This window comes from Nipponia nippon, unplaced genomic scaffold, assembly GCF_047370975.1.
Source record: "Nipponia nippon isolate SJK-2023a ecotype South Korea unplaced genomic scaffold, ASM4737097v1 scaffold_25, whole genome shotgun sequence".
NCBI classification, from domain to species: domain Eukaryota; kingdom Metazoa; phylum Chordata; class Aves; order Pelecaniformes; family Threskiornithidae; genus Nipponia; species Nipponia nippon.
The window spans coordinates 7,692,923-7,716,817 of record NW_028262342.1 but is presented as its reverse complement, the minus strand read 5'-3'; the positions used below and the strand labels follow the sequence as shown (position 1 = coordinate 7,716,817).

Here is a 23,895-nt window from a genome sequence, read left to right as displayed (position 1 = left end):
GCACAGTCAGGAAATAAACAAACAGTTGGCTTGGTTCTATAAATATGTCTGTGAGCAAGAGGTGTTACAGCAAAAACTGCTGGTACATAAGCAAACGTGTAACTCATTTGTCATCTTATGAACACAACTCTTGCTCAACTACACATGCAGGTAATCAGGGCACAATTAAGGAATTCTAAATATCTAGGGCATGCCTTGGCTGTAGAAAGATGAGTTAATTCAACTGACTGATTCAAATCGAATAGGAAACCTTGAGTTAAATAACTTGATATAGTAGGTGTAGTTTATTTTTTTTCCACAATTCAATTCTCACTGATTTTAGTTTGGTTTGTTTGTGGGGTGGTGGTTTGTTTTTTTTTTTTTTGCTAACCAGAATATATTGTAATTGAGCACATTCAGGAATCATGTATCTTGGGTTTTGTGGATTCCCCGCCCCACCCCCCGAAAACAAAAATGACAGGTCCTGTTTAGGCTTTTTTTTTTTTTCCCTCCCCTCTGTTTGTACCAAGGCAAGCAGAAGGTGTAAACAAGCAGAAAGGCAGCTTCCATATAGCTGAGAGAACACCCCGACACCGTTCTTTGCACTTACTCAAATCAGCTGCCACACAGCTCTGTGACAGAGGAGTGTATACCTTGTGGGTATGCGCTGCCTGACTGGGATCAACATGAACCACCTGGGTTTATCAAGGCCTGGGAATTTCAGTTATCAAGGCTTTTAGTGTGAAGAACACAGCTTTGGTCAGTCATTCTTCCAAGCAAATGGCACTGATGATACACAATGGAAGTCAGAAAATCTCCACTATGGAGAGCCATGATGCTCCTGCTCCCATAAACACCCTTCCACCACCAACTATATGGCAGGTGAAGAGGGGAAAAAAAAAAAAAAAAATCTCTTTTAAATAGCAAACAAACACAAACCAGTACTACTGGGGAAGGGCCCCAGGTCCGGGAAAGTAGCAGAACACTGGCCTGTTGCATTGAATAAGCGCTTCCCTACACTAAACGGAAAATAAAAGTATTTTTTTCCTGTGTCCAGTACTCATGGTCAGGCTCTAAGCTGGTTTTGTAGCAAAGAATTCACTTGGGACAAATATGAACACATGCCCAGTGTCAGCAGACAGAGTCAGTCAACAAGTCATGTGGCCTTGGCCCCCCTACCCCAACCATCACAGACAGGATCCCATACAACACAAGGGAGAAATTCACACCGTGCTAAAACTAACCGTTTAGCGCAAGAGGTTTAAGTACCATCAGTGCAGTAAATCTGAAAAATAGGTTTTATTTTTAACCAGTGGTATTGTGACATCTTATCTGGCATAACCAATTACAGCAAAATTCATGGATAGAAACAAAATAGCAGATCTCTTCTTTGAAGTGCAGCCTCCTGTTCAGCCTGCAGGCAGCTGAACAGCATTGCACTGAAGGTAGGGAGTGCATGCCACATGGGCTCCCGTCAGAGTATGGACTCTGAATGAAACATTCCCATTCACACATGCGCACAGACACACACACACACACACACCCCATCTATATTTTTAAAAATCTTCAGCAATATTTCCGCATGAAATCACACTGTAGCATCTACACATAAAATGGCTGATAAAAATAATCTTGCTGTAGGTTTACATAGTATATCTACATTTCCATTTGAATGCCTGGACTGCTGGTCCAGCAGAAAAGAGAGGTTTTCTGTCTTGATTTTGTTGGGCTGAGGAGAGTTTTATCCCAGAGCATGAAATAACTCCTCTCTTCATCTCACCCCAGACTTTTAAGTGTTTGACCTGAAGAGATCACTGGAAAGTAGCCTAGGAAGAATCAATGGTTTTGTCACCCGTGTCCCATCCCTTTGTGCTGCCTCGTTCAAACACGAGGTAAACACACTACAAACAGTTCCTCTCTGTCCCATAGGTAACAAGAATACAATACTGCAAAAGCCTTTCTCTTCACATACACAGGTACGTTGCCCACACAGGATGCCTGCAACAAATAAATGTCTAAAAACGTCTCCTCCCCAAGTCCTAAAGTCAGGCTCCTAAGCTCCCCAGGTACAGTTCTAGCACACAAACATGCTGAGAAACCTCCTTCCTGCCAGTCTCTAACTCTGGGCATTTCATTCACGCAGAGTCCTGTAAAATACAAAAAACATACTCCCTTTTCATGTTTCCTCAGGCAGAGATCAACCTGCTAAAAAACAGCCAAGAAGCTCTTATCTGAGAGGGTATAAAAAACTTCTAGTAAATGTTAGTTTTATAGACAGTGAAAGGGAGATTGTGGGTTTATGCATGCTTATTTCTTTGCTTTGGATTCCAATGCTTCTAAAAAAAATATTTTCAGGAAATAACTTAAGTTCTGGCACGAGATGCCATAGCTGTTTCTTTAAAGAACATTTTTTACATTTGATCTCGCAAGAAACCCTCCATCCCAACCTCTCCTCTGAAACCAGAAGGTGAGAACACAAAGAAAAAGGTGCATGTTTCTATACTGTATGTTTTATCCTTTCCTCATCAAAGCCTCCAGAATGGCAGGTGTTTCACAATGAGCTGCAGCACAAGAGGAAGGATGCTGTGATTTCATGGCACTGACTGAGGTACTCAGTAAAATAGTTCACTGATGATTTCACTGCCCCAGTGCCATCCCCAAAGAAGTAACAACAAAAAGTCAAGCAGCTCTAACGTGCACATACAGATACGACATGCAAAAACACCCCACCTTTTAAGGAACAAAATACACAAATGTGTGGCTAGCAAGGGTCTTCTCCAGCCTTTGTCTCCTGGGAGCTAATGCTGGGAAGCCTCAGAATGAGAGGAGGGGAAGAGGGAAAAATACAGGAATACTCAATCCAGGGGTAGAGGCTGTTGCCTCGGAAAGTTATTTCCCTATTACAACAAGTTCATGCCTGGCTATCTGGGAGCCTTCACTCTGAAAAACGGTGGGTCAGAGATTTCCACTCCAGACTTCCTTTCCCCCCTCTCCCCATTCAATTTAAGGCACAAACATATTTACAGTTTCAAACAAAACCTTTTCATGTTCCAAGAATCAGACATTAGAAGGCCTGTACATTCTCCTGTACCAGGAAGATCTGGACGTAAATCAGACATCCCTCAACCCCACCTTCAGTCCTGAAGAAAACAGAGGACTCTCTAAGCCTATAAAACAACTTCCGTTATTTTGAGGTTACTTAATTGTAGAAGAATTGATAAATGGCAATGATTGTAACCAAACTTTAAACGTCAGCTTCCCCACCTTGCCCCAGCAGTGCAAACTGGTTGAGCACTGTTACTCTGTAAGGACTAAAGAGCAGTCAGAACAGGTCTTCAGGGGCTTGCCCCAGGCTGTACACAGAATACAAGAGAGCATGCAGCATGTTTACATAGACTCAACTTTTTTCCCTCCCCCCACCCACCCCAATTCAACACACACAAACCCCCTCCACCAAGGAGAATATTGTTAGGACGACGAGGCACTTGAACAATGATCGGAGAGTCCCTATGAAAAGGCCTTCCCCTCACAGTGAAGTGGGACGAACAGAAGAGAGCAGTTTCTCAGGACTCCATCTCCTCTTGGTCAAGCGGTGGTGGCACAAAGCTGATTACTTCATCATAAGTCAGGCCTGGTGGGAGAAGCGTGACAGAATCTTAACAGGCAGTACTAAAGACATCCCTCATGCGAGAAAGCCTGTAAAAATCTTAAAGGTTCTAACACTATCTTAAATGAAAAACATGGTTCAATTAAGAAGAAAAAGAAAAGAATGGTTATACCATTCTCAGAGACTAACATACACAATAAAAGATACTTCCAGAGCATTGAGGAGACATGAATAAGTTTGAAAACAAAGACATCAGCAAATATGTTGCCTACATGTTTGTATGGTCATAGTAATAGTCAGTTACCAGGAATTATGCTAATTATGTGCACCACAAGTAATAGATTCACTCAGTCTAAGAACTTTAGAACGAATAGGATGTCCATGTTTGTATCAGTTTCTTTTGTGCCTCTAACTACCGTGGCTTAGTTAAACCACAGCTAAGGAATGGACCACAAGGGAAGCAGGTTGTCTCTCTCTCCCATCCCCCAAACTCACTTTTCCATTCTTCAATCTCAAGTTCTCTGCTTTCAAAAGACTGGTCATAGGGGTCTGCCACTGGTTCATCATCCGGGTCATGATACTGAGCAAAGTAGGCATGAGCCAACGCTTCTGCTGCAGTAATTCGTTTGTCTGTATCCAGTACCAACATCTTCTCTAGCAAGTCCACAGCTGCAAAAGCACCAAAACAGAAGAGAACGGATTTTACATAGTGAGCTGTGTGACACTGTATTCTGAAACATAAGCTTGTAAAAGCCCAATGTATATGAAGAGTCTGTAGTTTCTCAGGACCCATCCATCGCCCACAATTTCTTCCTCTTATACCCTCAGCCCACACATACTTTGTAAACTCTGAAAATGGTACATAGCTCTGTTCTGAACTACTTCTGCAGTCAAAATAAAATTTTGGGAAAAGCCTTGGTGTCCCAGGACATGCTAGCTTCAGCTTCAGGAAGAGCACATCATTTAAAAAGCAAGCCTTACCTAGTGGATTGGCACCAATAAACACATTTTCAAAGTTCATTTTCGGCATGTAAGACAAAGACTGAATGTAGTTTCTTGCCTGCGGAAATAAACACTCCGTTGAAGTATAATACAATCCAGCCACTAAGACAGAGTGCATTTCAATCATCCTGAAGCACGGTTATTATGGCCTGTATCCTCACTTTGCCTTCTCTTTACTTATTCTGATACTTACTGAGCCCATCAGCATCATCCCTTCCCAACTAAAGGCCGCTCAAGAGAGTGGAGGAAGAGCTGACAATGTTTGGGGTTCATGCAAGACTGAAAAGCAAAGAGGTGCTGCAAGAGCTGACTGGCTGGGAGTCCCAGTGAGGCTGCGTGCAGTATGGTGTCTGTTGGTAAGCCGCACGACATGGCATACAATGCAAAACCAACTCACATCCAGGCTCTCCCGAGTCTCAGAAGTCTGTGGTTGTGTACGCACTGTCCAAATTTCAAGTCTTCATTTAGTACAAACATCTTGCCGAAGAGCAGGTAGTTAATTGCCCACCCCATGCCACATGCGAGCATACCATTTACTGAAGCAGCAAACACTGCAAGTGAAGACCTGCCCTGCAAACCCCCCTCATCTGCTCAGGTCTCACCTCATGGCTGGGCATCCTGTTAATGAGATATGCAGGGGGTGTTCCCGTCAGACGCATGATCTGCTGAAGCTGGTTAATATCTTAAGTGCCTAGTCAAGGGCTTTGTTAAAAACAGTGCAAAAACCATTTTAAACAGAAAACAGCTGCATACAAAGCATCTTTTCTGCAAACCACAAGGCAAAAGCCAAACAGGCAGGATCCACTAATTTTTTCAAATACTTGTGAAAAGTTCAGCAGTTGCACTAGTGAACACTAAAAACAATGGAGAACTACTGATCAGTTGGTAAGCGTCAGTACATAAAGTATTTCTGTCTGCCATAAGTAGCATTACACTGCAACACGGTTGCATTCACATTTCACAACAGTTTAAGCCACCAGAGTAGACGTTTCCTTTGGCTGAAGCTACTCCTCAAAAAATTTTCCTAGGCTGCTGCAGCTACAAACAGCCTCAGGAAAAGGAACAAAAATTAAAACAGAAACAAAAATTAAAACAGAAACAAAAATTGTATCCTCTGCACTGGTCACCAGCTTTTTTTCTTGCTGCATAGAAAGCACTTAAGCTCCTTGTGGTGCAAAGTGAAATCAGCTCACAACTGACACTTCCTTCTAAACAGCTTTGAATGCACTTTGATATGTGGGCGAGGTGACAGAAGGCAGTAAATGCAAAATTAGCAAAACATTAGCATTGCATAAAACAAAACTTAGCTGATGTCAGTGAACAGACAGAGAAAGTAAGAGCAAGTAAAGTAATGCAGCAGAAAAACAGAATTTGTTACAGTGACACACTAAAGGCCCTCAAACACTTAATAGTTTTGCTATCTCCATACAATGGAAAAAAATTGGTAGAAACAGTACTTTACTGCATTTTTTTTTTTTTAAACAGACTCTCGATTTGGACCTTACTAAGAGCAATTATTCTTTTTATTGTGCAATGTTAAAAAAGACCCACTTCAATCTTACATATGCAAACTAATCTTTTGCTTAACCTAGTCAACCTTTAAGCTTATCTCTCTTGCTAATCCCCTGTACTTCAAATACCAGACTACCCTTAATGTCAGTTCACCGGGCACTCAAAGCAACCTGCGTTATTCAGTTCTAACCTTTTCAAGGGTAGAACATCCCAGGGCTTTTAAAACTGGTGCAATATTCAGCAAGTCGACCAACTGATTCCAACTTGCGCTGCACATCTACCTTCAACAAACACAATTCAAGGCTAACCCCACATTTCACATTTACTGTCACTGTTAGATGAAAAACAACATAAGCTGCAGTACAAAATCATCTTATCATCACTCTCCACTGCGCTGATCCTCTATTACGTATCAGAAACAGCAGAGTGACTTGCTAAAGTATGCTGCTAGTTACCTCTATGCAAGTTCATTGCTCACTATGCATTAACTTGTTAATCTGTACTGCTACAGCATCTCTTGCTCTAACTTTTACGCACTTCACCTTCAGAAACAGGTAAAATTAAATGCCATTTAATACCGTCTTTGCAGAAGTTCACAACTCAAGATTAGAACAATACAGAAATGGCAGTATGGCCGAAAATAGAGGTCACCCTTTAAAAAGGAGACTAGAGAAAGCTTTTTGGTGTTACCTTGATAAAAGGGCCCCATACAGCAATACCCTTTAAATACATGGCACAATTTAGTTATATTCTCAGCAGACTACACATTGTGTGCCCTGGAAACAGCTGCCACATAAAGTACCTAAAAGGCTTTTTAGATTTTATGCTACAAAAACAAAGATGGTGGCAGTAGCATTTCAGAAATTAATCATACTACAGAAGGGACTGTATGTGTTTAGAGGATAACACACTTGTTCCTGTTAAGAAAGATGCTTGGGTAGGCAATCTGGAGAAATAACAATTGAGACAAGCCTCAAGCTCTTAGCTGTGAAAAGTACTTCCCCAGCAGCATCTGATCATACAGTATATCACGAAGTATAAACCCACAGACTGAAAGAAAAGTCACGAAGCAGTAAAATGAGAATATGGAAGGAAGAAATCATACCACTGGCAGAGGTAAGAGGAATTAACATCAGATACACACGGCGTAAGAACTCAAAAGCCATCCAAGAGCAAAGAATGACAAAGTCAGAAAAATAACAGAAAAGAAATCCCAACACATACTATAGATAGACTACAGAGGGCAACACACAAACTTGGGACTTCCAAAAGGGCAGATATTACAATCAAAGTGTAAACTCACAGACTCTGAGGAGATTTTCTTCAAAAGCTCAGGCCCTGGGGTTCCAACGAGTCTCAAAATGAGCTTCAACTGATCAATATCTAATGATGGACCATAAAGGAAAATGCTGGGACAAATCAAAATGAAAAGCGCAACATATCAGCCTATTAATGTTGAAAGTTAATGCCTGCCAAGGCCTCGACTGAAAAGCTATTTTAAGCAAACCGTATTCATTCCTCTCATTTACAATCGAATATCCCGGTATAACACAGCTCTGTCTGCATCAGACAGATTGAACAACTTGTCTACAAATACACCACATGCATTGAATCAGTCACTGCATCCTTAACTATTGTGAAGCAGAAGTCAAAGATTTTGCCCCACTGGCAAAGGATCAGTTTACATGCTCACTTCACCCTTTCAGGCCCCACACCAAAGTAGAAGCAGTTAGCAGGATTAGGTTGCATTAGTGACAGATGAAATAAAGCAGAAGGCTGAAAAGTGTAGGCACTAATAATAAAAAAAAAAAAAAAAAGTCAAGGCCTTTCATGAACACCTTCCAAAGTAATTCAGCCACTTAGGAAAACTTAGTAAGAAAACGACTGGACCCTGCTTGCAACCTACAACATCCCTAACCCTGAACACGGGGTGCACTTTTCTCAAGCCCAGAGCGGCCAGGGTGCTGCAGCCGGCAGAGGGGGCTCGCCCCCGACAGCTCCCCAGGGACCAGCAGGGCAGGAGGCCAAAGCACCTGCATCTCCTTTCTGCCCTACAGACCCGCCGGAGCAGCAGAGAGAACAGAATATGGGCTCAGATTTAAAATCTCTATGTAGAAAGATCTCAGCACATAACATTGCAGATGCAAAGAATGTTTTATCCAGAACAGAGCTTCCACCAGGCCACGTACTAATCTGAGCTGCCCTCTTTAACAAGGCAGGAAAAACTAAATATTTGGCACAGGTGACAAAACAAACTCGAGGGGAAAAAAAAAAAAAAATCCAGTAAATACAGTGTCACACGTCTAAAACTCAAGATAGTAAGGAGACACAAGGTATCTCTAAAACCATTAAAAGAATAAATCTCCTTTCTTCTCTGAATTATCCTCCATGCTGCCCTTCAAAACCTACTAGTGATTTCAGACAGTGTCTGTAATGTTTATATTTGCCCTTAAAATTATATCAAACTAGTTATACATTTTTCTTTCAATAAGAGCCATCTACTTACTAGACAATGTTTCTTCTGGGATTAATGCCTTTCTGATGTTTTAAGATACAGTTACAATTCCTTGTTAGAACATCTTTTAATTCAAATACTATAAGCACTTCAAATATTGCCTCTTTTTTTTAAAAAAAAAAAAAAAGAAGAGCTTTAGAGCTCCTGTAATACTGGCAAGCTGTATAGGAAGGAAATAATCAATACTTTGCTAAAACCTTTACCTTTTGATGTAAACTTTGGTCTCAAGCTTTACATATGAAATGAATTAAAAGCCCTGGAAATAGTATTTTGTCAGAACAGCTGAACTGATTTCTCACTTCTCACATTGCTTGGCCAACTCCTACCTACTTAAACAGCTGAAACCTAAGAGTAAATCCAATGTAACCAGTTGGATCTAGCTTAGCTGCTGAACTGCCAACTCTTAATTGTCAATGCTTAAAATGAAATTGGTATATCTACTGGAGTAAGAGAATCAGCAGAGGGTGCTATAATAGCCACAATTAGCTCACTTAAATTGGCTTTTCTTCAGTGCCATTTAGAACAGCCCTTACACCTTTCACTCATTCTTGTGCAAGAAACAGTTGTGCAAATTTTGGACCACTAGCATGCCTCAGAAGTCACATGCCATACCTCAGTTTAAATATTTAAATTCTTTTAAAGGCATTTAAAATCCTGTGCACCAGGTGTGCCACCAATATTGCTTCCCAGTTTGCTGTCAGCTCTTTTGCCAGAGGACAGCATGCTATTGGAAGATACTTGTGTAATATACTTCAGTGTCTTCTCAGGTAAACAAGAGAAAACACAGTATGCATAGCTGGCACTGCATAGGCATTGCAAAACCCAACCCCTGCTTCTAGTTTTAGGCCTGCCATCTATAGCCTGCTGAATTGCAGCATTCCTTTAATTACAGGGCCTACCACACCCCAGAGAAATGAGCCATAAGCAATTAAAGACAGGAAAAACACTTAGTAAAAACAAAGCAAAAGAAAGAAAAAAACAAAAACAAACACACATGCATGGAGGAGGACAGCGCGGCATGCAAATGCCATCACCAAGGTACCCCCAACAACTCACGAGTCTCAGTCATTCTAAAATTCAGAAAACAACCTGCCATCACTATCAGTAGCAGGCATCACAAGATTGTAAGAGCTTATCCAGGCAAAGCAAAGTTCAGAAGTTGTTTTAGCTGCCACCACAAGCAAGAGTAAGACGTATCAGAAGAATATGTAATTTCAGACTAGTTAGTTATCATGGAAGTCTCATGCAACTGAATAAAAATAATAATAATAAAAACACTCTTCAGAGTTTAAAGGGAATACAGTCAACTTAAAACATACAGAAAAAGAAAATTGGCTAAACTAGTAGAAAACATGCAAGTATTCTTATTCATACTTTATATCATTTTATGCAAGTCAAATTGATCCATACAAATAAGTAGGAAAGTTGACTTTAAGCTTGACATTGACATTACAAGCGCTACAAAAAAATTAAGAATATACATGTTTAACAGAAACTGATCTCGGTGTAAGACAGGTACAATAATAACAAAGAGAAAGCCTCTAGCTGTGCCTCACATTAAAAGCCCAAAGGACTCTGATTTTCATTACCTCCATTTTTTGTCTCTGGCTAGTCTTTCCCACAATCTTGCTCCCCTTCTCCACCTCCTGGCAGAGATTTTACAAATATTAGAAAACCATCTTTCATCCAAATATTTCCACCCATACATTACAATAAGAACAATTCAATTAGTCTACATTCAGTTTTAAGTTAGGAATATTGTAACAATACTGCAGAGCTAAGCCCATATTAATCACAGGTTTTCTTCTAAGAGTATCTACAGTTCTTGCTTTAAGTCAATGACAGCCACATTCAGAATCTTGACAGATTAGGTCCTTCAGAACTTAAAACTAAATTCAGCATTAGTTTGTCAGCGGCATCATCATCATAGACAGCATTGAAGATCATCATCTCGGAATACAACTTTATTACTTACCAGATTAAATTAACTGTACAGCTTGCCTGTAGTGAAACCCCTTATAATTAATATATGCATCTCTGGGCTGTATAAAGAAATATCTGATGGACTGTAAATAACATCACACCATTTCTGCTAAATCCTTGGCAAAAGGGACCAATATTTCAAACAAGAGAGCCATCTGAACAGGAGGATGATCATCCTGAGAAGGCATTGCCTCTTCTGTCACTATCTATTTCATTTTGGAAATGTGAAGCCATATAGTTGAGAAAATTAATGTCTTGAGACCAAAAAGCAAGAGGAATGTAGAATTTTCAGTTGTCAAACAGGAGCACTTTCCAGGTTCCTGCACACACAGAATACATAGTCACATTGCCTCCAACTGCAAAGTGAATTCCCCAGAACTGCAGTGGATTTGGATATACCATATCCTTGGCTACTAGAAGCATGGTAAATATGCCTTGAATTAAGCATGTTAATATTAATTGCAAAGTCAGGAAATCAGCAATTGCATAGTGACACTGCTGAAGGAACACAGGCCTCAGCAAATCTGTGGGTACAAAGAAATTAAGAGCCCAGAAGTACCCAACAGGATCTACATCTGGAAAATTCCTAAAATTTCCTCAAAAAAGCATGCATATATAAAGATTTCAAAGAGCCTTCCAAGACAGGAAGAAGCTGGAACCCATTGTTATCTTACTTCCGCTTGCTGTCTTTAGATGTCAGCAAAACTGGAGTGAAAGCTAACAGCTTGGTGCCAATCTAGATCCTTGGATAAGTGTTACACACACAAACAAGATTCGTAACTACAAACCCTGCTCCCCTTATAGTTCTAACCTCAACATCAAACAGCATATAAGTTATGTAAAGCAGGGAACCACACACACAAACTGTAAGAACTATAGTACTACAAAGTTTTATCTACAATGGGAAAGGATTGGGCTTTATTTTTCTTAAAAAACTAACCAATTCAGAACAGAAAAAGCATTTAATTCAAAAGCGTTACTACCATTTGCAAAAGAAAGGTAAAGAATCACACGCATCTGCTAGGAGATATAAATTACTGAAGTATCTTAATATGACAAACCAAACAATGCAGATCCTAAAAGTAAACTTTATTTTGCACTGTGAATATTGCTGTTGCTGGCTATAATTCACAGCTAAGAATGCAGTTGGAGGAAAAACTTCCCAGGTTTGGAAGATAACTGTTTTGTTCAATTCATAAAGAACACATTGTGAAGCATTTCTTACATACTGCAAATCCTATTAGCAAATATTTTATGTGCAAATATCAAGATTTTTTTAAATCTAAAGTATTACTAGGGTTAAACAGTGGCAACAGCTTAAAGACTTTCGCTCTGTTTGAATCAACGATTTCTTGATTTCTCTTTTTTTTCTTGATAGAAACAAACACAATCTGCCCAAACCAAATTATACATGCTAAATCAGCCAATAGAAATATGGCAACTTTTTCTAGCTTCTAAGCCACTTTCATGTTAGTTCTGCTTCTGTCCCTGACAACAGAAAAATGTGGCAGGGATGACTAAACAGTAAAGAAGAGCAAGTTCAACAAATCTGGAGACAGGTGAGACGGAGACAGGCACAAAAAGAGAAAAAAGGGTAAATTTAAAGCACATTTAAAAGGGACATGAAACTGTCAAAACTGAAATGAAAGCCTTCCCCCCACCAAAGTGTTTTAGAATCTAGATGCTTTCCAGAAGTAACGTAGTACACAGAAGGCCAGCACTTCCAACACTAGTTTTCTTTTAATCAAATGCTAACCTATTTGAATTAACAGATACAAATACTAATACATTAATAAAACTTACTAAAATAAACAAACTGTGGTTGAAAGAATAAACTTTGGTAAAAGGCAGGCAATCTAATTTTCTCTGGCAAATGAAGTCCAATTCTAGGCAATGAAAAATCTTGCCATTAGTTAATTACCCCAATATGTTGTGTGGCTGAACAAACAAAAGTTGTAAGTATAACAATTTGCATCAAGTCTCAATTATAATTTCCTGGGGAAAATCACGACCAACTTTCACAATATGCTCTCTCATAAGTTTGCCAAAGTGTCCTACCCAGCCCACTTTGGTGCAACAAAACAATAATCTTTAAAAGATGTCATTCACATTTTGATGTGATTTTTTCACATCAATACAAGCATACAGTAAAAGGCAGCTCACAATCTGTTTACGCTCAAGCATGGAAGCGGAACCTAAACATTTCAGAGCAATTTGGAATGATATCCTTGGCACTAAAGAATCTGTAAACCCACTGCTTTCACAGCATACCACCAGGATACAGAAGAGAGGCCAGAAGGGATGCTTCACATTTGCTAGAAACCTGAAGCGTGAGAGGACTCTTAGCAGAAAGCCTGCTCCACGCAGTTATTTTCTACAAACTCAAAGAGCAATGAATTTAAACAAACTTAAAGGAAAGTAACTCCCAGAAACAAAAAAACATGCGAGTAATTCTAGTGATGCTAATAGACAATAAAGAGGAACAGATTTGCCTTCTTGCACACTGTGATCGTTTCACGTGCAGCAAAATCAAGAACTCACCTTATCGTACTGTGAGTAAAAGCAGCTATTAATTTAAAAACAAACAAACAAAAAAAACCCACAACCAAACCCAGAACTTCTTTTCTTGTGAAGTATGTGAAAGTGAAGATATCTAACTTCCATTTAAAAAAATATATTACTTTTAAAGGATACGGTCTGTACCAGGGAACAATGTTCTTCCAGTCAACAGTTCAGCCATAATGCATCCCACTGACCAAATATCAACTGAACAAAATAAAATAAAAAACAAAACAACATAATGCAGAAAAATAAAGTCTCAATAGAATCACCCTATCCAACAAGTACAAACAACTTTATCCTTAAATAGTCTTATGGCATTGAAACACTCTAGGATACGTTGCAAGCTAACTGATACTGTTCAGTAACTACATCGTCTGAGACTTGTCCAAAATACAGAATACTAGATCAGGCAAATTTTCCTTCCAGAGCATAACATGCATAATCTACACAATCAAGGAGGAAGAAATCTGTTCAAGACAACTCTGAGGAATGAATTTGCACATGGCCTTACATAAATTCTATTCCACCCAAACAACCACCAACTATTATACTACAGATACAAGACAAGTCCACATACATGCAAGAGGAAAAGAGAAAAGAAGAAAAAGTAATGAAGTATGAAATCAAAGTAGCACATTATTTTCTTTGATCCATATGCTCTCCCGTACAAGACCTATTCTTAGCACTTGCTTTTCTTCTCTGTGCCTGGTCTGGAAGTATTGTAGGGAAATACAGTATGCTGCTGAGAAGATACTGGAAACTGCGAGGAAGAAGTGATGAAAGGAAGGGAGATTTATATATTTTTTAGCATTTCTTCACACCATAACTTTAGACTTTTTCAGGTATTTCCAGCGGCTTCCTAGAAAAACACCTTCTCCTCATCCAGATACATTCCATTCACTTACTTTAAAAACTACCGTGCTAGGAAAAATAAGGGTAAGTGCTGACAGTAGTTTGCTGATTGCAATTTGAAAGGTCCAAGTTTAAAGAAGTCTTGTGAATGCTATCACAATGATTCTTAACTTACATCTGATAGACTGTGGTTCAAATACTAATTCTATGCCTTCCTTCTTTTAATCACCGTTACTGAAGCGTAATTACCATGACTGCCAACTTATGCAATCAAACGGAAAGGAGCACATACAGGAGACCACCTCTCCCCCCCCCCCCCCCCCCCCCCCCCGGCCCCTTCAAAATTCAAGAACTGAAAAGCCTTGTGTTAGTTAAATGCATTACCTGTCTGGTTGTAATGCATCCAGTTCAGCATGATCTCAGGAGCCCTGTACCACCGGGTAGCCACATACCCGGTCATCTCATCATCTGTGTGTCGGGCCAAGCCAAAATCCAGGATCTACAGAACAGAAAAGGCATCCACTAACTACTGCAGTGGAACAATGCAAACCAGTTAGAGAAAATAATTAGGCAGTCATTGGATTGGGTGGAGGAGAGGTGGTGCAACTGCAAAAGCAGATTATGAAGCTAAATTTCACAACCTGTTAAAAGACACTAGCCTAGAACAGCATAGGACTCAATCAGAATTATGTCTGGCTATCTTCTCGCTAAAACAACTAAACCCAAACTAAAGCCGTTAACTCTTCGCTTTCATGATGATTCATTAAAAATACATGAACAGATACAGAAAAAAACATCTTTACAGCCCTTTACAGCTGGGAAGGACATTATTACTTTGAGCCACAAAAGTATTTCCATAAGGAATTATTTTGTCCCTTTAATTCCAAGGGACAACCACAAGGCATTCACTCAAATCACAGTCAAACCAATCAGACCTTGTGATTACATTACCTTTAGCTCACAGTCTTCATTTACAGCTAGGTTACTAGGTTTTAAATCCTACAAAATTAAACAACATCAGCATTAACAGCAGTACATGTTGTTTCATAAGTCTAAAGTAGATAAAAATGTAAATACAGATTGAAAATAGATTCTAACTGGCTGTAAACATCAACTCTCCGTACTTGGGAAAATTATTTTATCCCAGAGTCAGATATCTCCTCTGTGGTCCTCAGAGGTGTCATGTATAAGTAAAAAGACATAAAGGCTTATATGTATACCAGTGCTGTTGATGTATATCTAACAAATAGAGAACCTATTTCACAAAGATACAAGTCAAACATAGGCAGGAACAGGAACTACAGATCTCGACAACCATTTCCCATGTTTAACTGAAATAATTCTCGGAAGATTTCTTCTTGTTTCTATAGGTGCTACACTCTAAGATTCTGTGTTACATTTTTTAAAGACATTGATTCAGTACAGGAAGCAACCTTAGGATAAATACTCACCCTGTGTATTATGTCAGCTGAATGGATGTACTGTAAGGCAAGATGACAAATTTTATATAACAGTCCAAGTAGCTCCTTTTCTTCACCAGACAATACCGCCCTACCCCATCCTACACAATTCAAATGCTATAGCTTGTCTGCAGAAGGAATCGAGTGTGTGTCTATGGGTTTCAAGTAGGTAGGTGTTTCACTTTGTCTCTTCTTAGGAACACCCAGGAGCACTGCCACCACGACTGGAATACCACAAGTAAACAAAACTGGAAATGGAACATTCACAGTCAGGGCAGATTAGAGGGCAGCATACTTCATAATTGTCCAGACTCTGCCCATAAGAACATACAGAAATATCTTCTTAGGGGATACATAGCTTTACCAATGCAGAGCTCCAAAGAGGCATGAAGGGAAGGAATAATAATAAAATATCCTACGATATGTTAGGAAAGTTGCAGAAGCACTACTATGTACTCATATGAATCTCTGAGGATATGACATTCACCAAGAACTTCCACCTCCCATTGATGAGCTATCAACATTCAAGTAGAACAGGTGCGAGTACCTTCAGTCCTCGAAGAATTTGGTATATGAGGAACTGCACGTGGTCATCTGTGAGTTTCTGGCATTTCACAATGTTGTTCAGATCTGCTCCCATAAGGTGTGTCACCAAGTACCTATGGACAAAAGGAAACACATAGGCTATGAAGCAATCCCTTTAACAGGATTAGGATAAAAATTCCCTGCAAAGCTCCAGTAGCAGGGCTGACTGTCCCAAAGCGTGTTGCTGAATGAAATACAGTTCATGGCACTTCAAATAATATAGCAGATTAGTACACCGATTCCTATAGCGCTGGTCAATAAAACACAAGTGAACAAGTTTGAAGAGTCCAGTAGTTTAGGATGTCCTAGTATCTCTTGTGTTGGAATTCAGAATTGTTTGAGAATGATGGCAGACAAATTAAGACGGCAAATATTTCTGTAATAATCTGGGAGATGTAAGGAAGATACAAAAGATTTTTGTTGCAGTCTTCAGAGAAGTTACCTACACATCATTGAATTCTTCTAGTGACTTGGCAGGGGTGAACACATCCAACAAACCAATCACCTAGGAAGAAAACAGTAAAGTGAAAACAGGGTGAAATACATTCATAGTATAATATGATACAGTTAATAAGATCCCTTGTGGAACAGAAACTACTCATTCCAGTAGATGTTTCATTTCCAACTACATGAATCATTCAGATGTAGACAAATTAGTATTCATATATGATCAGAAACAAACATTCAATTCTTGTGCAAAAAAAATATTAAGATTAAAAATATACAGCTGTCTCTTCACACCAGCCATCTACTTAAAGCATCAAATGGGAGCCTTAACAAAAGGCAGGCGTAAACACTGGTTTAGAATACCTTATTTCAAAAGACAACTAAAGTTTGTTCAGGAAATAAACGGATGAGAAAAAACAAAACAACCACCACCAGACAAAACTGTTTGCGTCCTGCTCAATTCTTAGTTATACTGTTGACTACATACTAAAATAAGAATTGGGAGACTACATTTCTTCCACTTGTACTGAGTAATGGCTGGAGAAATTCAAGGATCTGTAACACAAGCAATGAATAATAATGACTACAGTAGAAAATAAGTCAGGAAGACAGTGCAACACAATGAGGAACCAATTTTCACAAACAGCTTCACACTGTCATTTGTGAAAAAGAGCAAAGAGTGTCTGCTCAAAGAGCAGGTACTCCACCTTACGTTTTACAGCTGAGCTGTTCTAACAGTAGAGAGTAAAAGGATATGCATGTGTTACCTTGTGGAAAAGAATAACTATACCTTATTATCCCATAATTATCTTCTAGATCATTTATAGCAGTTTAAAAAAATCCATCTGGTTGATGAAGACCGTTCTAATTTTCACTGGAATGTGCTTTTAAACCTTATTTTCCTTCTCTTAATAGCAAATAATATTTTTTTGTAAATATTTTAAAATTTAAAAAAAAAGTTATCAGTATATGATATAAAAGGACAGGTTCTCTTCATCCACCTCCAAAAAAATCCTCTTTCCTTTTTAAGTCAGCATCTCACCTGTCTCAGATACACAAGCATCACGCACACTTCAGCAACTTCAGTAATGGTTCAAGTGTGCATATGAAACCAAGAGTTAGATTCCTGTGTTCCCCTTCACACCATCCTTTTTTCAGAATCAATTGAGTTATCTCTAAGCAGAGAATTAAAGACAAAATCTTTGAGGAACCTAGACTATGTTTTTGGGAAAGAGAGCAAGTGGGTAGGAAATAAAAGCCTCTGTCTAATCTATATTATAGATTATACATGGCATTGTATTGAGGAAACTGGAGAGAACGCTTTTCTGTCTCTCTTGATATACATCGCAGCAACTCCATTTCTAGACAGACATCTTCTTCAAACTCTAACATTTACATCCATCCTGTATAATAATTCTCATGCTTACAGTTTCTTTCTCCAGTGGACTCTTCCGTATCAGTTTTTATAGAAAAAAAAAAAAAAATCAACATTATCCACACAGTTTAGCATGGAAAGACAAAAACTGACTTTGCTATCTAGCCTTCAGGTTTTTTTTCATTTATCATTTTTATCTTCTACACTGTAAAGCACAGTGTCAAACTATCTGTATCTTTCATTGAGTTTCACAAACACTATACAGTTTTTCTGCAGTGCATCACTGAGTCGCTTCTAAGAAAGCGTGAACACCAGTTCAGAACCCAACCCCTCACCTTTTGCTTTCCCCTCCCAGCATTTTAGGATGTCACAAAGCTTATTAATCTCTTCATATGACAACAAACCCATTTGCTCTCCCATCTGCTCAGTTATGTGCTTTATGCAAGCTAACACGGCCTCCTGCAACTTGAAAAATATAATGCAGACACACTCGAGTGCTCTGCAGGTCCATTTATTTGCTCAAGATCATCATGATCAGACTAGATACAGGATATAGAATACTATCCCATGCTCAAGCCCCTTAAACCACCACACCTACCAGGTTTGCTGGTGTGTTTTGCGCCATGTAAAATCAAATCTTTTACTTCTGAACTGAGATCTGAATAGTCAACATGCTAGCACTAGTATGCCTGCCTGAACTGGCTCTGAACATTTCTGCATCTGCAGGATTTTTAAACCACAACCCTAAACTTCCCACAGACAGACGACGGTACAATGAACTGATAATAAATGTTTCTATACATAAACAACTTAATTTCCTTTTGTCCCTTACTCTCAAATCTACATAGGCTCTTTGTGATAGTAATCAAAAAATATTAATGAATGCCAGAAGTAGAACTGGTGTAGCACCAGTCACAATCTAGTTTTCATTGCTTAATCTTATTAGCTTAGATAAAATGGATTGATATGCTATTTTTTTTTTCCCCTAACAGATCTTCAAAGCTTTCCTGTTTGGAGAATATCTCAGCTATGAGAAAAGATGCAGAAAAAACTCCAAGGGATGGATATTAAGCAGGATCAAATGCTACCTCTCCTGTTGAGACAATGGTATTGTACAGAGGCACTGAGGAAGTATTGTTGACAACAGTACATATATGCATCAAAAGTTCCAATTATGTTAGCCACACTAAAAACGCCACGAAGATTTACGAGATACCAGCTGCTGCCTGCAGTGGTTACGAGCCACAACACACAACCACCACTGCCACAACAGAAGTCCTGAACAGACCTTCCAAGGAGAACCTTCCAACAAAATTAGGCTTGTTTGGCTTTTTGTACTAGATAAAGGTCCTAGATTTGCTTAGCCCACTTCCAAAACCGTATTTCCCTTCTGCTAAGCTGGAGTTTGCTTGGACAAAAGAAATCAAGAGCCTTCCTTTCCTCTTGACATTCTGACAGCTCTACAGAGGGCAGGTTATGAGACTTGCTGTTCCATTGCCATGTAATATTTGCTCCAAACAGCAGGCAATATAAATATGTTGGTGTGTTAATACCACAAACGCACAGAACTGTTCAACCAACTGTTTTCTACGCCAAATGGACGTTATATCGAAAAACGGTTAGACAGTATATACCATAGTTCAACATAACATTTGTCACATCCTATTTTGTTTCCCTGTTGATGATTTAAGTGGATGGCTTGTACAAAAAGTCATCTGATTCACACACACAAACACACTTTTTTCCTCCCTATTTTACCTACAGGAATCTAGCGAACATCTACTCCACACCCTTCTGAGATAGGCAAGCTAAAAGAAACAAATATGAAAAACCCTCCAGAAGACACTGAAAACGAACTTTGAGATTCTCTTTTGTGTTTTTTTTCCTTTTGTTTTTGTTTTTTTAATAGATTCTTCACATAATGAAAATTACAGCTTACTACAGCAAGGGAGCAGGAAAATGCAAGTGACATCACCTGTGTCCTAAATGCTTAAGACAGCACGAACCTGCTCAGCAGTAATTTCCAGATTATTCTAGGAAATATGAAGACTTTTTAATACAAAAATTGGTTATGTGGTTTTCTTTTTTTTTTTTTTTTTTCTTTTTTTTTATCTGCATGCTTTTCTACAACCATAATCCCTTGGACTACTGCAGGCTTCATATTTGTATTAGAAAAATGTATGCAACAAGATCCTTAAATGCAATCATGCTGGATGCTCACTGAACAGTCCGACTTTAGATCAACTTTTCATACCATCTCCTTTCACTTACATTTTCGTGTTTCATGTGCTTAAGTAGCCGTAGCTCTCGGTAGGTCCTTTTGGCATGGATGATAGACTGAAATGGTCGGGACAGCTTCTTTACAGCCACACGCAACCCCGTTTTTGTGTCAAAGGCAGAACTACAATAAAGAGTAATCAAATTATCAAAAAGAATTCTTTATAAACACCTTCAAATCCACACTTAGCAACTCCAGATAGCAACTATCTGGATACCGAGTCACAGTCAACGCCATTCCTCCACTTCTGCAATGAAAATAATTTCTAGGCATCCTGGTCGACAACCTGCACCCCCACCCAAAATCCCCACCTATTCACACAATTCTTAATTTCTACAGAAAATGTTTACAAGATGAGCCTTGTTCACACAGTAAAGGGAAACTTTGTAGAAAAGAAAGAAATGTTTATGATTTTTCTGTCTAAAACCAGTTGTACTCAAACATAAATATGGCAACAAAACTCTGGAGAGAGGAAGAGTACTTGCAAATATTATCTGTATTCCTGAACATATTTTCATACACCACACTTCATCACAAAACGCTATGCTCAAAATACTGTCTCTTACAGTTTAAGTCCAAACAAAAAATCCAAGGCCTGTGCCTAATAAAATCAACTATGATGGCTGTTAATCACAACTGAAGCTGAAGTCAAACCTCTTTGGTAAATCGCATCTAATGCTCAACTCCTGTTATACAAAAATGCATGTGAATAAATGATATTTAGCTGTACATTACTGAAACTTGTCCCTTTAGCAGAAACTTACACATAATGCTTGTACATATAAATAATGTTTCTTCTTAGAACCCATAAAGACTAACTCCATCCTATTTGGTAACTTCATATATATAGTTGATGTTTTGTACTGTAAAATCATCTTTTGACGTAAGTCTTATCACAACCTTTTTATTTATAATATTAAGAAGCAAAAGCCTGATACTTTTGAAACAAGCAAAAATTTAACACATGAAGAACTATGTTAAATTTCTCATACACTGCATAAAATCTTCCAGAACTTAGGGCTTACATGTGAGGAACTAAAGAAATGTAGGTATTTAGCTGTGAACTAAATTTCTCCTCCTTCTTCTCTTTGATGTTCTTACCTAAAACAGCTCTGGTTTCTCAAAAAGGAAGGAGGAAGAGAAACAGAGGATGTGAAATCAAGGTTACACTCGATTCAAGATAACAAACATGGGGAAAGTATAGATGGAGAAAGTCAGTGAAGGACAATATTTGTCTATTTTCCTGCTGCATTTTGATTCAGGGTGAGCTCTTGATTCCATTTAAAAGTGAGTACGCACTAGTTCTTGATAAACATCAAGTGAAACTTCGTGTGTCCAAAGAAGGGCAACAAAGCTGGTAAAGGGTCTGAAGAACAAGTCTTATGAGGAGCGGCTGAGGGAGCTTGGGTTGTTTAGTTTGGAGAAGAGGAGGCTGAGGGGAGACCTTATCGCTCTCTACAACTACCCGAAAGGAGGCTGTAGTGAGGTGGAGGTCAGTCTCTTCTCCCAAGTAACAAGTGACAGGACAAGATGAAGTGGGCTCAAGTTGTGCCAGGGGAGATTTACATTAGGTATTAGGAAAAATTTCTTCACAGAGAGAGTGGTTAGGCATTGCAACAGACTGCCCAGGGAACTGGTACAATCACAGTCCCTAGAAGTATTCAAAAAATGTGTGGATGTGGTGCTTAGGGACATGGTTTAGAGGTAGACCAGGCAGTTAGGTTAGCAGGTTGGACTCGATGATCTCAGAGGTCCTTTCCAACCTTAACGATTCTATGATTCTATGAAAAGGAAAGCTATACATTTGCAAATGTAAAGTGTGAAGCAGCTTAACTAACAGAAAGTTCAAAACCAAATCACAAAAGTAGTCCTAGAACAAAACCCCAACTTACCCCCCAACTCTGCCAAAGAACCTATCTGAAATAACTGTACTTGTCATTTATTTTTGAAGCTACTAACCAGAATTAACTTGCAAAAAGACTCCGTATCACAAAGTTGCTCAGTTTCCAAGGAACTTGCTACATGAGGTTTATGAGAAATAGAAAACAAAATACAAGCTTGTTTCTATGAACAGCAAACATTCTCTTGCAGGACCCAGGGGAAGGAAAAAACCCACTGTGCACGATGAAAGAGTATCTCCTTCTCTATAAAGGGACACCTGCATACACACACGGGAAAGAGCTCTCTGGAAAAGATACAAACATACAGCTAGACAGAAGATCACAGGAACAGCAAACTGTCATAGCTGAACTACTCAAGCTACACCATACTGTCTCAAAGAATGCCCGTTTTCAACCACTTCCGCACATGAGTTATCCTTTACACCTCACTCAGCCTGGGCAGACAAAAGAATCGATCAAGCATTCATTTTTTAATCTTGATTTCAAATGATCTTCAGCAACTCTTCACATACCACTACAATATCAATATTTAAGCTGCAACACTTCAGGAAACAGAATTCAAATTTTTCTAAGCTTCACATACACCATTTTGCAATATACAAACATACCTAATTCAGGCTGTAATTATATGACAATATTTTAACGATACTCAAGGTGTTTTCTAGGACTTAAAGCAAAAATAAGATTAGTCATCATAATTCAACACATGCTATTGTGAATTAGTCATGAATCTTTACCAGCTTTCAAACATTTTGGGTACAAAGGCAGCGTATACCAGTATCTCTTTCATCTTGAAAAGGGGATCCCCTGCACATTAACCACCTTCACAGCTACATAGTCATATTTTTCTCTTGGTTTCCACAAGATTCTCTTTAGAGATTTCAGAGCCACCAGAGATAACATAAGCCATTTCAGAGTCCAAAGGAAATTCAATTTCACCTTCTTTTTAATGGCATTTTTAATGACACCAAGTCATTGCTCTGCCGTAGTAGATGTAAAACCTCCAAGGAGAATTGCAATCGGCAGAACTGAGAAACTGTTTAACCAGCATGACGACACTGTGCACAAGCCCAGGAAAGAAAATTTTGTATTACTGCACATTCACAATCTAGAGTTACTCTTGAAGTCAGAAGAATTCTAGAGTTCAGTCACATTTGAGGCCTAAAGACTATTTCTCTACAGATAAAGGCATGCTGAGTAATTTTCTGACAATACAGGTAACTGCCTAACGGTTTTCACGAGTACGGAACACAGCTACACAACAGCTGTCATGTTGGAGAACATTTTAAAGAACACCAAGCTGGCTTTCATCAGACTTAAAACAGCTGCATTACACTGATCATATTTCAGCTAAAAAAGCCCAATTGGGAAAAAAAATTGCATGATCCACAGTTTTAAATCCCTTTCGAAACAAGATCAGCACAACATCAGAATTTATCACAGCTTCCACATTTTTTAACCTCTTACATAGTATTGTGCTGTGGCACACGAACTGCATCCACCTCAACCTGAGTGAGCTAAAACTACAATTCTGATCTAACCTGAATTGAATCCAGAACATAAGAGCTAGAACAAAACAATTATTTTAGAGAACCTATCCACTAATGCAACTTATATCTATATCTAACATTTGAAGTAGTCTGAGGAACTGAATTACATACAAAATTATTTAACAGTGCAATTTATTTATATTTTAATTGATTCACACACACACAAAATATGCATATAAAGGTACCTGTTAAAAATTCCCCTCGAGCTAAGTGAAATACTCACTTCAAATGATTGTCTCAATGGGCGAAGGTCAAGCCTCAAGGGGGGCCCCTGGAGTTCAGCCCAG

General features: G+C 38.9%; 1 protein-coding gene across 4 annotated transcripts in view; it reads right to left on the bottom strand.

The window, feature by feature from the left end:
- Window positions 1-1,259: 1,259 nt before the first annotated feature.
- Window positions 1,260-23,895, bottom strand: part of MAPK14 (mitogen-activated protein kinase 14) — a 27,565-nt gene continuing 4,929 nt past the window's right edge. The window contains exons 2-13 of one of the 4 annotated variants that reach the window (XM_087762174.1): window positions 20,151-20,280; window positions 16,504-16,562; window positions 16,020-16,131; window positions 15,464-15,493; window positions 14,964-15,011; window positions 14,397-14,511; window positions 13,293-13,364; window positions 7,404-7,483; window positions 5,191-5,259; window positions 4,568-4,646; window positions 4,082-4,255; window positions 1,260-3,610 (exon numbers count right to left, since the gene is read on the bottom strand). In XM_087762174.1, the coding sequence (XP_087618300.1) occupies window positions 3,543-3,610; window positions 4,082-4,255; window positions 4,568-4,646; window positions 5,191-5,259; window positions 7,404-7,483; window positions 13,293-13,364; window positions 14,397-14,511; window positions 14,964-15,011; window positions 15,464-15,493; window positions 16,020-16,131; window positions 16,504-16,562; window positions 20,151-20,280 (1,036 nt within the window). In that variant the 3' untranslated portion in view covers window positions 1,260-3,542. Of the gene's footprint in view, window positions 3,611-4,081; window positions 4,256-4,567; window positions 4,647-5,190; window positions 5,271-7,403; window positions 7,484-13,292; window positions 13,365-14,396; window positions 14,512-14,963; window positions 15,012-15,463; window positions 15,494-16,019; window positions 16,132-16,503; window positions 16,563-20,150; window positions 20,281-23,895 lie in introns of all 4 variants that reach the window. The other 3 variants (XM_087762171.1, XM_087762170.1, XM_087762173.1) reach the window with 3 other exon arrangements.